This window comes from Hypanus sabinus, chromosome 13 (assembly GCF_030144855.1).
Source record: "Hypanus sabinus isolate sHypSab1 chromosome 13, sHypSab1.hap1, whole genome shotgun sequence".
NCBI lineage: Eukaryota > Metazoa > Chordata > Chondrichthyes > Myliobatiformes > Dasyatidae > Hypanus > Hypanus sabinus.
The window spans coordinates 58,935,036-58,953,251 of NC_082718.1; the positions used below are offsets into that span (position 1 = coordinate 58,935,036).

Genomic DNA, 18,216 nt, shown 5'->3' on the forward strand with positions numbered 1-18,216 from the left:
CTAATTACAGTAATTATACCACGGCTGATCTTAACTTCATCTACGCTAACCTGGTTTATATCCTTCATATAATAAAGCTTTGGTTTTGGTTATTTTGAATTGAATTGATTGATTTTTGCTACCCTGTGTGTCAGGAACATGACAACACATGTATGGCCCTACTCAAAATTTCAGGTAATGACACTTAAATCGAATACCCATCAAAGGAAAAAAATATTCCTTCAGAACCTTTAATTATATTGCAAATGCCTCTATTAAATATGATAAGCTAAGTTGTAACAATGTGCTCTCATGTTTAACAACCCCAATCTCTTACTTACCAGAGCAAACAAGTTTAGAGTGATACACAATATTGAACAACATTACCTTGGTAACTTCCCTAAGATTTTTGCGCAACCTCTGAACAGAATCTATATTCCTTTCCAAAATTTGGAGAAGTTCAGGTAGTTCATTGTCTTTACGTGCCTTATCCTGTTTTGGGTAAAATTAAAGCACATTACTTTACCTTAACGCATGAATTCAATTTTACTAGTACCTACACATCTTGCAAAAAGCTCTTAGGAATGCATTCACAGGAAAGTTTTGCAATTCATGCAACAGACCATGTACTGAATTCCAGCTCTTTTTTAAGTCAAGTGCATATAATTACTAGGAATATAACAATTTTCTTACATTTTCAAGAACTAGCTCAATGAAAGTGAATTATATTTTGAAGATATTAAATGATCCATGGTATTACACATGGATTGTGTTAATTCTGGTGCAAACCAGTGACATTCAGCACCAAAGATGGAATTGTATGTGTTCTGCCCTTTCCTGTTAAGTTCACAGGAGAGTCAAAAATCAGTCAAATTTCAATTATATTTTATGATTTGTTGAGAGAAATATTCATAAACTTCCAGTTGACCCCATTGTTCGTGCTTCAAAGTCAAAGTAAATATATTACCAAAGTATGTTCATGTTACCATATACTACCTTGAGATTCATTTTCTTAGTCATTTACAGGATAAAAAGAAACACAATAGAATTTAGGAATGTGTAAAAATTTCAGACTATGCAAATAAAAAATAATAACACTAAAGAAAGAAATCAGTAGAGTTATAAAAAAGTATGAAGTTACCCCAGCAGACAAGGTGAATGATAATCCCAAGAGATTCTACAGATATGTTAAGAGTAAGAGGATTGCAAGGGACAAAATTGGTCCTCTGGAAGATCAGAATGGTAATCTATGTGTGGAGCCATGAGATGGGGAGATCTTAAATGAATTTTTTGCATCTGTATTTACTTGGGAGATAGTCACAGAATCTAAATAAGTGAGGCAAAGCAACTGAATTCATGGACCCTATACGGTTTTCAGAGGAGGTATTTGCAAACTTGAGGCAAATTAGGGTAGATAAATCTCTAAGGCTTGACAAAGTGTTCCCTCGCACCCTATGGAAGGCAAGTGCAGAAATTGCAGGAGCCCTAGCAAAGATATTTAAATTATCCTTAGTGACAGGTGAGGTAATTTTGAGCTAATATTGTTCCACTGTTTCAGAAAGGCTCTAAAAATAAACCAGGAAATTATAGACTGGTGAGCCTGACATCAGTAGTGGGAAAGTTATTGGAAGATATTCTAAGGGACCAGATAAGTAATTATTTGGATAGACATGGACTGATTAATGGTAATCAGCATGGCTTTGTACGTGGTAGGTCATGTCTAAACAATCTTGTAGTTTTTCAAGGAAGTTACCAGGAAAGTAGATGAAAGCAAGGCAGTTGATGCTGTCTGCGTGGACTTTAGTAAGTCATTTGACAAGGTCCTGCATGGGAGGCTAGTCAAGAAGGTTCAGGCACTTGGCCTTCAGGATGAGATAGTACATTGGATTAAACATTGGCTTTATGGAAGAAGCCAGGGAGTGGTAGTAGATGGTTGCCTCTCTGACTGGAGGCCTGTGACTAATGGAGTGTTGCAGGGACCAATGCTAGGTCCATTGTTGTTTGTCATCTATTTCAATAATCTGGATGATAATGTGGTTAACTAGATCAGGAAATTTGCAGATGACACCAAGATTGGGGGTGTAGTGGACAGAGAAGAAGACTATCAGAGCTTGCAGTGGGAGCTGAATCAGCTGAAAAAATGGGGCTAAAAATGGCAGATGGAATTTAATGCAGGCAAGTGCGAGGTGTTGCACTTTGGTAGGACCAACCAGGGTAGTAGGCCTTGCACAATGAGGGGTAGGACACTGAGGAGTGCGGTAGAATAAAGGGATCTGGGAATACAGGTCCATAATTCATTGAAAGTGGCATCGCAGGTAGATAAGGTCAGAAAGAAAGCTTTTGGCACATTGGCCTTTATAAGTCAAAGTATTGAGAAGAGACGATGGGATGTTGTGTTGAAATTGTCTAAGACATTGGTGAGACCTACTTTGGAGTACTGTGTGCAGTTTTGGTCACCTACCTACAGGAAGGATGTAAATAAGGTTGAAAGAGTACAAAGAAAATTTATAAGGATGTTGCCAGGACTAGAGGACCTGAGTTATAAGGAAAGACTGAAGAGGTTAAGACTTTAATCCTTGGAACATAGAAGACTGATGGAAGATTTGATAGAGATATACAAAATTATGAGGTTATAGATAGGGTTAATATAAGCAGTTTTTTTCACTGAGGCTGGGTGGGACTACAACTAGAAATTATGGATTAAGGGTGAAAGCTGAAAAGTTTAAGGGTAACACGAGAGGAGACTTCTTCACTCAGAGGGTTGTGAGAGTGTGGAACATGCTGCCAGTTCAAGTAGTCCATGTGAGCTCAATTTCAACCTTTAAGAGAAGTTTGAATAGATATATGGATAGTAGGGATTTGGAGGGCTATGGGCCAGGTGCAGGTTGGTGGGACTAGGCAGTTTAAATAGAATTCAGCACAGACTAGTTGGGCCAAATAGCCTGTTTCTGTGCTGTATTTTTCTATGACTCTATAATCCTGAGAGCATGAGTTGTAAATGGTCCTTGAAAGTGAGTCTGTAGATAATAAAATCTGTTCAAAATGGTGGAGGTTGAAGTTATCCATGTTGGTTCAGGAGCTGAAAACCTCCAAAAATCAAAACATTTTTGAACACTAACATGACGTCACAAATGAAAAATTCTACAAGACACTGGGAAGGTTCCCAGGCGAGGCGCAGGTCTCTGCGTCACAGACAGTTCTGAGAAGTGACCTCACATATGTAATGAAAAGAAGTTAATGAAAAATAGAAAAAACACTTCATAAAGCAAACATAAAGGTCTTGATCAAGCATTGAAAGAATGGTTTCATCAGCATCGGAGTGAATATAAGCTGCTTAATGGTATGCTGATTATGAAACAAACCATGATCTGACATGAAGAATTGAAAATTGAAAGTAATTGTGAATATTCAGAAGGCTGGTTACAGTAATTTAAGAAAATGCATAGCAATAATTTTTTAAAGATTTGTGCTGCTGCAGATCATGAAGCAGCTGAGAAATTCATTGATGATCGAACATGCTGAACAGCTACATCAACACATGTGTGAAGAGCAAATATAAAACAGAGACAGCAATGCTAACATTGCACTTGCTTTTCTTACCACCACCTCCACCTGCAAGTTAACCTTGACTCCAACACAAGGACTCCCAAGTCCCTTTGTACCTCTGATTTTTGATTTTTTTCCCCCGTTTTGAAAATAGTCTACACTTTTCTACCTTCTACCAAAATGCATAATCATACACTTCCCTCCACTTCTTTGCTCTCCCAATCTACCTAGGTCCTTTTGCAGACTCTCTACTTCCTCATCACTACCTTCCCCTCCACCTAGCCTCATATAGTCCACTAAGCTGGCCACAGAGCCATCAATTAGATCATCCAAATCGCTGAAGTATAATATGAAAAGAAGCAGTTCCAATACTGACCTCTGTGGAACGCCTCTAGTCACTGGCAGCCAACCAGAATAGCCCCCTCCCCCTTTTTCCTATTCTTTGCCTCTTGTCAGTCAGCTATCTTCTATTCGTGCTAGTATTCTTTCTGTAATATCATGGTCTCTTATCTTGTTAAGCAGCCTGAAGTACGAGGACTTTATCAAAGACCTTCTGAAAATCTAACTAATCAACATCCACTTTAACTATCCTACCCTTTATTTTCACAAAGCATTCCAACGGATTTGTCAGACAATATTTCCCTTTAAGGAAACCATGCTGTCTTTGGCCTACTTTATCATGAGCCTCCAAGTACCCCAAAACCTCATCCTTTATAATGGACTCCAAAATCTTTCCAATTATTGAAGTCAGGCTAACTGGCCTATAATTTCCTTTCTTCTACCTCCCTCCCTTCTTAGAGATTTAAGTGATTTTGTGGAAGCATTAGTAATGCTCTTTCCAATCTCTTCAACTACCGTATCTCTTTCAGAACCCTGGGGCATAGTCCCTGATCCTTTCAACATTACAAATAAATCTGTTTTTTAAAATCTAATTTATTAACTTGATTTCCACTGCCTTCAGTGGTAGAGAATTTCAAAGATTCATTGCTCTATGGACTAGTTCCCCAGGGTGACATTCCTATTTCTGGATGTCCAAGCCATCAGGAATATCCTCTCTATATTTAATCTGCATGGCATTTCACAATTTTATAGGTTCCTTGAGAAAACATTCTGCTACTGTTAAAGATTTAAACTGATAATTTTAGTGCATATATATATATTGAACAGCTTCTTAAAAATAAACTTTACCTCATATGCTTTGACCATATGCTTCCTTTCAAAAATGAGGAGCAATAGCAACTGAAATTTTTAAATGGCATATTGCCCTGGGATGTAGTAGGAAAGAGGAGAAAACAACTGATCAATCCATTTTGTGAACATTCCTTAATTTTACTAACACACCCATTTTCATTTCCAATCCTTTCATTTCTTTTGTCGTTCTCAATGTTGAGAACTCTCAGTAAAGTAATACAAACCTCTGCTGCTATTCTTGCTCTCTCTTCCTCTTCAAGTTTCTTTTGCTCAAGAATTTCTCGTTCCAATTGTTCAGCTGCCAATCGTAATTCTTCTGTTAAATATAAAATGTTTTTATTTGTCTTTGCAGGTAATACAAAATGGCTAGATCCAGTTTGACTGGACAATATGAATGACCCAAAACCAGGAAAAATCATCCTTAACTTATTTCCATCTAATTTAATTGTACCAATTTATAGTGTTAAGTACTAATGTTACCGACATTTCCACACAGTCTAAAAGGAAATACCGTAATTTTGCAGAAAGCACTGTGTAGATTGCAGAGGGTTGTGGAGGCTAGATCAATGGCAGCATTTTACAAAGAGATAGATGCATTTTTGGAAGATCAAAGAATAGAAGGCTATGGGGAACTGGCACCGAATTGGAGTAGAAGTCTTGGCCATAATCAAGTTAAAACCTAGAACAGGCTTGATAGCCTACTCCTGTTCCTATTTCAAAGTAAAATTCATTGTACATATCCACAGGTGCAAAGAACAGGACATTATGCAGGATGATGTCTGAAAGAGGCAACACTTTTACAGGCAGCTAGCCGCAACTTGGTTCCATTTTATGTTCTTATGTGTGCAGTTTTCTGCCCAATCTATTGTAGTACAGAAGATGGTCTACAATACGAATGTCTTGCCCTTTGATTGGAATGTTAACTGAGATTCTGCCTTCAAGCCCTATTGCACAATAAAGGATTGCTTTAAAGAAGAGCAGTGGAGGTATCCTAAATATAAAAGTCAAAAATGATTATGTAGTTAAAGTCACATCATCTCTTATTCAACCCTGTCATGGACAACTTGTCTTTCATATAATATTGGGTTTAAAACCACTTCATTATCACTCAGTGTTTAAGTCATATTGAGGTCTGAGGGATGCTATGGAAGTGCAGATCTTTCTTACCTACTATCGTACTCCACTCATTACTATGGAATAAAAGGGTGATCATATTCTGTCTGGATCTGAATACAATACCAACATTAAATCCCAGAGTGACATTAATTACTCACAGAGCAGCCTCCCCTCCACTGACTCCATCCACACTTCCTGCTGCCTCAGAAAAGTAGCCAATAATCAAGGAAACCTCCCATCCCAGTCATTCTCACTTCTCTGTTCTCCCATTCAGCAGAAGATGTATAAGCTTCAGAGCACCTACCACCAGACTCAAGAATCTGTCATACGTTAGAAGATGAACTTTTGATCTCCCAGTCTACCTCATCACGGCCCTTGTAACACTTTATCTGTTACCATGCACTGCACTTCCTCTGTAATTGTAGCACAATATTCTGCATTGTTTTCTTTTTACTGCCTCAATGCAATTATGTAAGGCATAATTAAGGACTAGGTTTTGGGGTACATGGAAACTAATGACAAAATAAGTCAAAGTCAGCATGGTTTCTGTAAAAGTATACCTTTCTATGCATATAAAACACTTAAGAAACATACGTATTTCAATAATTAAACTACTGCGTTGCTTAGTAATAATTGTAGCTTTCATCAGGGCAGGGCCTTTCACATTCTCCATTAAGATTGCTCCGACTGTAGCCTAATGCTTTTCCAGTGACTGATGGCGTTTCACCTCTTTCCGATCGCTTTATTATTTCCACCTTATTTTCAATCGTGACCATGATTATTTTCATGAACAGAAACACCACGGATTCAGAGCTTCACCGCCAGGTCTTAATGTCCACCGCACTGAGCCAGGTTAAATAAGGGACTTGAGCATCCGCGTTTTTTGGTATCCACGTGGGGTCTCGGAACCAGTCCCCCGCGGATAAGGAGGGTCGACTATATTTAATCCTTCTTCTTGACTTATAATATATATCTTATTGTACTTTGTATTCTTCCTTGTGTCCTCTCGTCAACTTTCACCTCAGGTTTACAAATGGCACCAGAAAATGCAACTAATTTTCCATTTGCAATATTTCTATAATATTTCTAATAAAAACATGCCTACGCATCTCCTTAAACTTTGTGCTGGTATGATAGTGATTCATTGAGCCCCCTGCTATGTGATGCGGATATACTGAGCTGCAGAGAGCTACATTGTAATTGATATGAATTTGAAGAGGCTGATGGAAACACCTACTGCTGTAGTTATTTACTTAGATTTGTAAAGCTTTTCTTCTAAATCTTCTGGGGTGTTTGTCAGCATTTTAATGCCCAAGGACTCAGGAAACTCTGGACCAAGAGAAAATGTGCCCAGATTTTTCTGCATTGTCCACAATATTATAATAAAAATCTGAAAATTATTATTGGTGGCAGTAATAATAATTATGTGCTGTTAGATATCTATGAAAAATCCAATTCACTCATTCACTTTGGAAAATCTGATCACCTGGCAGTACTTTTACTCCCTGAGTATAGGCAGAGACTAAAGACTGCAGCACCAGTAGTGAGGACCAAGAATGCATAGATAAGGGAGGCACAGAAGTGCTTACAGGATTGCTTTGAATTGGTGGACTAGACCAGTGGTCCCCAACCACTAGGCCACGGAGTGGTACCGGGCCGCGAGGAAACGATATGATTTGGTGGTATGAAGTGATGTGAATCAGCTGCACGGCAGTTGACTCATATTGCTTCATACCGCCAAATCATAGTGTTTCCTCACAGCCCAGTAGCACAAGCTTTGCAGCCCGTACCGGTCCGCGGCCTGGTGGTTGGGGACCACTGGACTAGACAGTATTCAGGGATTCATCTTTGCATCTGGATGAGATGCTACAGTTGACACCGACTTCATTAAAACATATGTGGATGAGTGTGTGCCCATGAAAACTTACTGTACATACATTCCCAAACCAAAAGCCATGGATGAACCAGGAGGTTTGTAGTCTGCTAAGGGTATGTCTGTGGCATTTCAGTCTGGTGACCCAGGTCTGTACAAGAAAACTTGGGGAGAGCTACCTCAAGAGCTAAGAAACAATTCCAAGAGAGGTTAGAGGCAACATGGGATGCATATCAACTCTGGCAGGGTTTGCAAACCATTTGCTTCCTACAAAGCAAGTCCCAGCATCATGAGTGACAGTGATGATTCACTTCCAGATGAGCTGAATGCCTCTTATGCTCACTTTGAGGATCTATGAGGATCCCTGCAGCATCCAGTGACCCTGTGATCTCTATCTCAGAGGCCAACGTCAGGCTGTCTTTCAAGAGGGTGAACCCTCACAAGGCAGCAGGCCCTGATGGAGTACTTGCTAAGGCTCTGAAAACTTGTGCCAACCAACTGGCAGGGGTACTCAGAGACATTTTCAATCTCTCATTGCTACGGTTGGAAGTTTCCACCTGCTTCAGAAGGGCAACAATTATACCAGTGCCCAAGAAGAGCAGTGCCTCAACAACTATCGTCCAGTAGCACTCACATCTACAGTGTTAAAATCCTTTGATAGGTTGATCAAGGCTAGAATCAACTCCTGTCTCTTTAAGGACCTGGGCTCTCTGCAATTTGCCTATCACTACAATAGGTTTATGACACATGCGATCTCAACGGCTCGCAACACGGCCTAGGATCACCCAGACAATACAAACACCTATGTCAGGATAGCTCAGCATTTAACACCATTGTCTCTACAGTCTTGGTGGAAAAGCTACAGAACCTGGCCCTCTGTACCTCCCTCTGTAAATGGATCCTCGACTTCCTAACTGGTATACCACAATCTGTGCTAATTGGAAATAACATCTCCACCTCTCCAATGATCAACACAGGCACACCACAGGGATGTGTACTTAACCCACTGCTCTACTCTCTCTACACCCAATACTGTGTGGCTAGGCATAGCTCAAATGCCATCTATAAGTTTGCTGATGATACAACCATTGTTGGCAAAATCTCAGATGGAGACAAGCGGGCATTCAAGATCGAGATATACCAACTATTTGAGTGATGTCATAGCAACAACCTTGTACTCAACATTACAAAGACCAAAGAGCTGATTGAGTACTTCAGAAAGGGTAGAACAAGGGAACACAAACCAATCCACATAGAGGGATCAGAAATTGAGAGAGTGAGCAATTGCAAGTTCCTGGGTGTCAATATCTCTGAGGACCATACTGGTGCAGCTATACAAAAGGGAGGACAGTGATTATGCTTCATTGGGAGTTTGAGGAGATTTGGTTTGTCTCCTAAAACACTCAAAAAACTGTTAGGGATGTACTGTGCAGAACATTCTGACTGTATGCATATCCATATGGGGTGGAGGCTACTGCAGAAGATTGAAGTCAGTTGTATAAAGTTGTAAAATTAGTCAACTCCATCATGGGTACTATCTGGGTATCCAAGACATCTTCAAGGAGCAGTGCTTCAGGAAGACAGCATCCACCACTACCCAGGATGTGCCTTCTTCTCTTTGTTACCTTCAGGCACAGACTCATCAATTCAGGAATAGCTTCTTCCCCTCTGCTATCCGATTTCTAACTGAACATTGAAGCCAATGAACACTACCTCACTACTTTTTTTCATTTTGTTTGTTTTTGCACTACTTATTTTAACTTAACCATTTAATGTAAATATATACTATATTTTCTATATTTATTATGTATTGCAGTGTACTGCTGCCACAAATTTAACAAATTTCACAACATATGCTGGTGATACTAAACCTGATTCTGATTCACGCACTTTAGTATGAGAAAACAAAAATGGCCAATAAATGCTGATCTTTCCAGTGACACCAATCCTAAGAATGGCTTAGAAACAAAGATCGTACTTACCTTCTTCCAAATGCTTTTTTTCCTCTTCTTCTTTCATAAGTTTTTCTGCAGATTTGCCACGTTTCTTCTTTGAAGCAGCAGAACTTCGGACTGAAGTCTTAAAGTAAAAATATACCAGATATTATATCCATTTTAAGAAATGAAAGCCAAATCAGTAATGACCAGTTCAGCAGATGGTCTGAGCAACATCAAGATAGTAATGCAACATAGACATTCCAAACCTTAAAGCTAGAAAATTTATCTACAGCACAGGAAGAAATAGGGTGCTAAGTTGAAAATTACATTAACCATGGTTAAAATAATCAGTGGCAATGTCAAGATTTTCATGTTAGTTACTGCTTTTACAGTGCCAAACTTTGTCATCAATAAACTTTTCCGCCACTATAGTCTACAAAATGACAGTCGGTGATCATTCACAAAAGAACTAGTTTTTATTAATGCTGAAGATGCAAAAATAAAATTATTTAAAGGAACCAAAATCTCATTAGTCTGCACTTTATGTGAAGTGGATAATTTCACACAATATTGGTTACAGAGAAAAATGAGGTAAAACATTGTTTTGGTGAATCCTTACTAAAAGTAGGATGGAATCTTGAATAAAGGCCTGTACATACTATGATAAACCTGAGTATAATCCTTCACTGTCTCCCTCAAGAACAAGCAAGCAACTGGAGAATAAAATGCCCCTTTGAAGTAGCTGAACAGTCACATTGCCACCAACTATTGGGCTTACCAGTAATGATTATTCACAGCAGACAAATACATTCAAAGTAGATAAAAAGTAGCAATAATTTATATTAATTATTTATATTAATACATAATTTAATAAAAGGATTTTCTTAGAACAAATTATATTAGATCCAATCTATAGAACTTGGATGGTTAGAACCTCCCTCCATCAGGTATCAATAACACAACTCTAAAGCTACTAACAACTTATCTTCAAACTTCTCTTTTCAAAACTATCTGTTAGTTATATATAAAATATATTCTCATTTGGCAAAACCTAAAACATGCTAATAACTACAGTAAAGATAAAGTTATAAGATCTCTTTCAATGATACTACACTATACCTCCCTGGTTCCAGGCTTTTTATTCTTTTTTCCCTTTGGTGCCTGCCACCATAAAAAGAACAAAATAGAATAAGTAAGATATTTCATAAAGAATCAGGAGACATTAAAATGTTTCTATGGCTCTAAAATTATCTAGATAGCAAAAACAATAAACAAAGCAGATTCATACAACCAGATTATAAACATCAGAGATTCTACAGATGCTGGAAGTGTGTGTTGCTCATACAGGCACATTCATAGTCTGATCTGGATGAAGTGATAGTAGTTAGGTATCCCCCCAAGTACAGAATCTTGAATCTACCTCTAGGTTCAATATCACTTAGACACTCAAAACAACTTTGTGGGGATAAAAAACCAAAGGCAGTCCGAAGCAAGCCCAAAATAGAAATCTAAATTAACAAAATGGTGTAATATTTTAATTGCATTAAAATAAAATCATTTCTCTGCAACTCCTCCCTATGAGAGTGTTCTACAAAATATTATATTCACTTGTTATTTAAAATAATGCTGGAAAAATTCAATAAGATGCTCCACTGAGCTACAATAATTTTTAATAATGCATCTTAGTGACAGTCTATGATTTTTAAGAGCTGCATTCTATTTCATCATTAAAGTCAGAATACTGTAGTGTACTCTACTGACTGCCAGCAATCCCATAAATTAATATTTTAATTTTGTTGACACAGGAGACTGCAGATGCTAGAATATGAAGCAACAAGCAATCTGTTCAAGGAACTCAGCAAGTCAAGCAACATCTATGGGAAGGGTGGGAATGTGGGGAAGCAACTGTTCATGTTTTAGGACTGAAAGATTCAGTCTATATGCAAGGTTCTGACTCAAATAATCAACAATACCTCTGTTCCCTTAGATGTTGCTTGACCTGGGGAGTTCCTCCAGCAGATGAAACATTGATTCTAATGTTCATATATGTCACCTTATACTACCCTGAGATTAATTTTCTTGTGGGCATTCACAGCAAATAAAAAGAACCACAATAGAATCAATGAAAAACCACACATGACGGAGATGACAAACAACCAATGTACAAAAGACAACAAACTCACCAAATATAAAAAAAGGAAAACAAATAATAAATAAATAAATAAATAAATAAATAAATAAATAAATAAATAAATAGATAGATAGATAGATAGATAGATAGATAAGCAAGTAATAAATATTGAGTACATGAGTTGTAGTGTTCTTAAAAAAGAGTCCGTAGGTTGTGGCATCAGTTCAGTGTTGGGGTGAGTGAAATTAACTCCTCTGGATCAAGAACCTGATAGTTGACAAGTGTTCCTGAACCTGGTGGTATTGGACTTGAGACTCCTGTACCTCCTTCCTGATGGCAGCAGTGAGAAGGGAACACGGCCTGGATGGTGCTGGTCCTTGAGGATGGATACTGCTTTCCAGCAATAGTGCTCCTTGTGAACGTGCTCACTGGTGGGAAAGCTTTAGATGTGATGGACTGGGCTGTATCTACTAAGTTTTGCAGGTCTTTCCGTTCAAGGGCATTCTATTCAGGTGATCATGCAGTCAGTATACTCTTCACTGGGCATTGATAGAAGTTTGTCAAAGTTTTAGATGACATGCTGAATCTTTGCAAACTTCTAAATAAGTAGAGGCACTGTTGTGTCTTCTTTGTAATGGTACTTACACGCTAGAAGCAGGACAGATCCTCTGAAATGGTAACACAGAGGAATTTAAAATTGCTGAGTCTCTCCACCGCTGATCCCCTGATGAGGACCGGCTCATGGACCTCTGCTTTCGTCCTGTAGACAAAAATCAGCTCTTTGGTTTTGCTAACACTGAGTGAAAGATCAACCATGATCTTATTGAATGGCAGGACCAGCTCGATGGCCTACTTCTGCTCCTATTTCTTATGGGAGGTTGGTGCTGTGGCACCATTCAGTCAGATTTTCAATCTCCCTCCTATATGCTGATGCATTATTTCCTTTGATTCAGACCACAATAATGGTGTCATCAGCAATCTTAAATATAGTATTGGAGCTGTACTTAGCCTCACAGTCATAAGTATAAAGCAAATGGAGCAGGGGGTAAGCATACAGTCTTGTGGTGTACCTGTGTTGATGGTGGTTGTGGAGGAGATGTTGTTGCCAATCTAAATTGATTGGAGTCTGTATTTGAGAAAATTGAGGATCCAGTTGCACAAGGAGGCTCTAAGACCTTATTGATTAGTTTTAAGGAGATTATAGTAGTAAATACAAAGATGTAGTCAACAAAAAGCATCCTGATATATCATCTTCATTGTCCAGATGATCCAGGGATGAGTGAAGAGCCAATGAAATGGTTTCTGCTGTTGACCTATTGTGATAATAGGCAAATAAGAGCTGTTCCAAATCACTCCTAAGGCACCAGGCTTCATCACCATCTTCTCAAAGCACTTCATCACTGTGGATGTTAGCACTACCGTACAAGAGTCACTGAGGCAGTAATCACATTCTTCTTGGGCACCAATATGATTAAAGTCTGCTTAAAGCAGGTGGGGACCTCAGACTGCCAAAATGAGAGGCTAAAAATATCAGTGAACCTCCAGCTAACTGAATAGCACAAGTCTTTAGTACTCAGCCAAGTACATCATCTAGGCCAGATACTTTCCATTTCACCCTTATGAAGAACGCACTCATATTAGCATCTAATATTACATTCACGTTGTTGTCAAAGTTCATGAAGATGCCTCCATGTTTTGTCTGTCAACGCAGGCATAAGGCATTGAGCTCAACTGGCAGTGAAACCTTGTTGCCACATATGTACTTTGGTTTCACTTTATAGAAGATGATAAAATTCAAGCCCTGCCACAACTCTTGACCATTGTTCAGAGATTCAAATTCAGTCTGGAATTGCCACTTCGCATGTACAATGGCTTTCTGGAGGCCATACCTGAACCTCTTGTATTTTATTTGGTTGCCAGACCTGAACACTACTGATCTGGCCCTCAGCAGATTGCAGATGTCCAGTTCATCCAGGACATCTGGTTGGGGAAGACTTTGAATGATTTTGAGGAGACACACTTGACCATGAATATCTTCATACAGCCCATGACAATCATGGTGTATTCATTCAGATCCTCTGATGAGTCTTTGAATATGGCTCAGTCCACCAACTCAAAGCAATTCTGTAGCCACTCTTCTGTTTTCCAGGACCATATCTTTGTTGTCCTTTCCTCTGGTGCCTTGATCTTTAGCCTCTACCTGTATGCAGGTAGGGAAAGGACAGCCAGATGATCAGATTTCCCGAAATGCGGTGTAGGGATTGAACAGTAGCCATTCCTAATTGTAGTATAGCAGTGGTTGAGTGCTGGGACCTCTTGTGCTACAGAAAATATATTGATGATAATGGGCATAGATTTCTTCAAGCCAGCCTAATAGAGGTCCCTGGCAATGATGTGAAAGGCATTATTGTAGGTTGCTTCTTGTTTTCTAATTGCAGTACTCAATACCGTAAGAGCTTAACATCTGCCTTTGGCAGTATGTGAACTGTGGTCAGGATCATAGCAGAGAACTCTCTCGTTAAATAGAACAGAGGACACTTAATCATTAGATGTTCTAGGTTGGGAGAATAAGAGTGTGACAAAACTGCTACATATGAGTACTGAAAAGAGTTTATCATGAAATGCAGACACTCCCACCTCTTGCCCTTTATTAATTCTTTATAAAGAATGTTATAAAGATTTGTGGATATTTAGGCTCTTAAAAATAAACTTCCATTTTATTTAGCCTCTATCACAATGTCAATATGTCCAAAGTGCTGATCAAGCCAATACAATTCCAATGGAGGAAACTAATTTACATGGAGGAACATAGACAACAATAAGGCAGAAACTATTTTATTGGTGATGGTTAAGAAATCAATATTGGGAAAGAAACTAGGCATTGTGGACAATAGAACAAGCACTCTCTCTACAGTCTCTCAGTCAAAAAGGGTGATTGTTTGGGATGAGGCAGTAAGTGACACCAGATATAAGCCTGGTGGGAAGAGTTCAAATGATTTGGGTTATTGAGCAACCTTGGGATTGATCAGCAGATAGTGAGGTGGGGATTGGAAGAATGATGGAAGGCTGGAGAGATGTTGGGTAATTGGGGAGTTGATTAGCATTGGGGCATGTGAGGAGGGGCAAGAATATGTTTGCAGGGTGAGAAGACACCATTCCCCATGTAATCAAAGAAGATGCAATACCTGTCTATTCACCTCTTCCCTTCCAACCACCCAGCCACCCAGCCACCCAAACAGCTATACCAGGTGAACCAGTAATTCTCTTGCACTTTTTCCAATCCGGTGTACTTAATTTGGTGTTCACAATGTGGACTCCTATTAACTGGGGAAACTAAATACCATTTGGGGATTGCTTTGCAGAGAACACTGTACTCAGTCTGCAGGGTTAATCCTGAGATTTTTGTTGCACATCACTCCTATCCCCACGATCTGTGGCTTCCTTCATTACCACAGTGAGGCTCAATGCAAACAGCCACGTAGCAGCCATGTGTTCTGTGTTGCCCATTTGTTATGGTAAGTTAGTCACATTAGTGGGGAGTGTGGCAAAAGTAAAGGAACTAAGTTGCATATTCATGCTTATTTCATGGCAATTTGTAGCTCGGGACATATCTTTGCTGATCACTGAGATAATGCTCAGTAACGCTTAATTGTATGTTTGTTAATTGCCAATGAAGGATCAAATAAAAGGTTTGACTTCTGGAGCAATCACTGGAGCTCTGGGTGTGTCACACAAGTATAATAAGTCTGTATGTTCACAGGCAGGTGACAATTGCTTTGTTTGTTTTTGGATCAGTTTTGCCGCTACACTTAGCACATAGCTCAATAGAAGGTATTGAGTGGCATGAGTGTAGAATAGTTGGTAAGTTGGCCTGGTCTGGCTTGTTCTTCCACCAAGTGAGCAGCAGATGGCAGCACCAAGTGACCACTCGGGGCACCACTGATGGGAGAAGCCAGCCCACCACAACCGAAGCAACACAGCTCCTCCTCCGTTGGTCTCATCTCTGAACCAGATTTGTAGTGTGCCCAACAGGGTCTTCTGATCACTATAAAAAACACTCACACTGCACACTATCTAACAGTACTCGACAAGCCCAGGTGACAATACAACAATGGTACACAAACTCCATCGCTATCGAGGAACTTGCTAATGGGATAGTCCTGCAGTACTTGATGTTCTTAATTTGCAATTTTTTGCAATTGTCAAAAAGACATACAAGATGAACAAATATAGCTTTGAATGGATCCAGAGTGGCTGCTGCAACGGAGTGTGTCACCTTCTTACTGGAAACACTTAATGTTCATAGTCCTCATGCTCTGTCTTCCTTTTTCAGAAAGCGTGGCTTCTGATCTGTTGTGGTTGATGATGCCTGAGCTTGTATCTCCTGTTTCTCATGCCTCTGTCCAGTACAACAGAGATCGAGATCCTCTAGTTCTCTCCTTTCACCCAGCAGATCATTCTTCATTATTTCCAACAGCTATGTATACCGTCACGCACATAACTCATGTATATATCTGTAATTGACAGTTCAATCAGAAACTCTATGGCTTTTTTCAAGCACAAGTTTACACACTTTGTATATTTTAAAATTTGAACGTCAGGTCAATGTGACTGTAACCAGAATAAAGTTCAACGGCATTGTAACAACTAAACTGGAACTCAGCGTCTTGAGATCTAACATAAAGCAATGGCCCTTAACCTACCCTTATTACCTCTTCTTTTATATATCTATGGAAATGTTGTTACATGGGGATTGAGTTGCCAATCCTGCAACCTCAGCAGCAAAGGATGATGGTGAAGATCCAAGGTTGAACTTTATATAAACTGTCAACTTTTCTGAGGGCTCATTGCATGATCTTTATATTATCTAGAGTTATTTATGTGTATCATCTTTATCACTCTCCTCAGGTGTGCAGTAAATATAAAAGTTCAGAGGTCAAAGTAACATTTATTATCAGAGTATGTACATGTCACCACATACAACCCTGAGATTCTTTTTCTGCTGGCTTACTTAGCAAATCTATCTAATGGTAACTGTAAACAAACTGTGCAAATGCAGATATAAACAAATAGCAATAAATAACAAGCATGAAATAACAATATAACAGAGTCCTTAAATGAACATAACTATCCCCTTTTATTCAAGACACTGATGGTTGAGGGGCAGCAACTGTTCTTCAACCTGGTGGTGTGAGTCCTGAGGCACCTGTACCTTTTACCTGATGGCAGCAGTGAGAAAGAATCATGGCCTGGGTGGTGAGGATCTTTGATGGATGCTGCTTTTTATGGCAACATTTCATGTAGATGTGCTCCACGGCTGGGAGGGTTTTACCCATGATTTACTGGACCAATAAGTACAATAAATACCAATAAGTATAATAGATACCAATGAAGCCAATAAATGCCAATAAGTAGGTTAGTACACTTGCAGTTGTGGATAGTGAAGAAGGTTGGCGTAGGTAACAATGGGACATTGATAGGATGCACAGCTGGACTGAAAAGTGGCATGGCAGATGGAGTTCAACCTGGAAAAGTGTAAAGTGATTCACTTTGGAAGATTAAATTAGAAGGCAGAATACAGGTTTAACAGCAGGATTCTTGGCAGTGGAAAGAATGGAAGGATCTTGGTGTCCACATCCATAGATGCTTCAAAGTTGCCCCACAAGTCGATAAGGTCATTAAGAAGGTTTCTGGTGTGCTGGCCTTCATTAGTCAGGGCATTGAATTCAAGAGCCATAAAGTAATGTTGCAGCTCTATACAACCCAATTTAGACTACATTTATAATATTAATTTCAGATCTGGCCACCTCATTATAGAAAGAATATGGAAGCTTTAGAGAGGGTGTCAGGGCAATTTACCAGCATGCTGCGCTGGATTAGAAAGCATATCTTATGCTGATAGGTTGAGCAAGCCAAGGTTTTTCTCTCTAAAGCAAAGGAGGATGAGAGGTAATTTTCTAGAGGTGTACGAGATGATAAGAAACATTGATCTAGTGGAGATCCAGAGAGTTTCTCCCAGGACAGAAATGGCTAATATAAGGGAGCATAATTTTAAGGCAATTGAAGAAAGTACAAGGGGATGTCAGAGGTAAGTTCTTTATGGAGAGAGTAGGGATGGTGGTCATGGCAGATACATTAGGAGCATTTAAGAAACTCTTAGATAAACACATGCATGGTAGAAAAATGGAGGGCTCCGTAGGAGGGAAGTTTTAGATTGATCTTAGAGTAGGTTAAAGGATCAGAACAACAAAGGGAATGTACTCTGCGTGTAATGTCCTATGCCCTATGAGAAACAATTTATGCCTTTTCATTATTTGACACAAATTAAACAAAATTCTAAATGTGAAATATGACTCTCATATCAATTTGACATCAGTAAATGACAAGGATTATTGAAATAAATTTGCACACATTCAGAAACCTAAGATTTACAGATAAGTGAG

At 39.1% G+C, this 18,216-nt stretch overlaps 1 protein-coding gene across 5 annotated transcripts in view; it reads right to left on the bottom strand.

The window, feature by feature from the left end:
* The window catches only part of dnai7 (dynein axonemal intermediate chain 7), a 108,372-nt gene that overhangs the window by 74,284 nt on the left and 15,872 nt on the right, over positions 1 to 18,216 (bottom strand). For 3 of the 5 annotated variants that reach the window (XM_059987693.1, XM_059987692.1, XM_059987689.1), the window contains exons 2-5: positions 10,762 to 10,803; positions 9,688 to 9,784; positions 4,941 to 5,032; positions 367 to 471 (exon numbers count right to left, since the gene is read on the bottom strand). In XM_059987693.1, the coding sequence (XP_059843676.1) occupies positions 367 to 471; positions 4,941 to 5,032; positions 9,688 to 9,784; positions 10,762 to 10,803 (336 nt within the window). The remainder of the gene's footprint in view (positions 1 to 366; positions 472 to 4,940; positions 5,033 to 9,687; positions 9,785 to 10,761; positions 10,804 to 18,216) is intronic. The other 2 variants (XM_059987691.1, XM_059987690.1) reach the window with 1 other exon arrangement.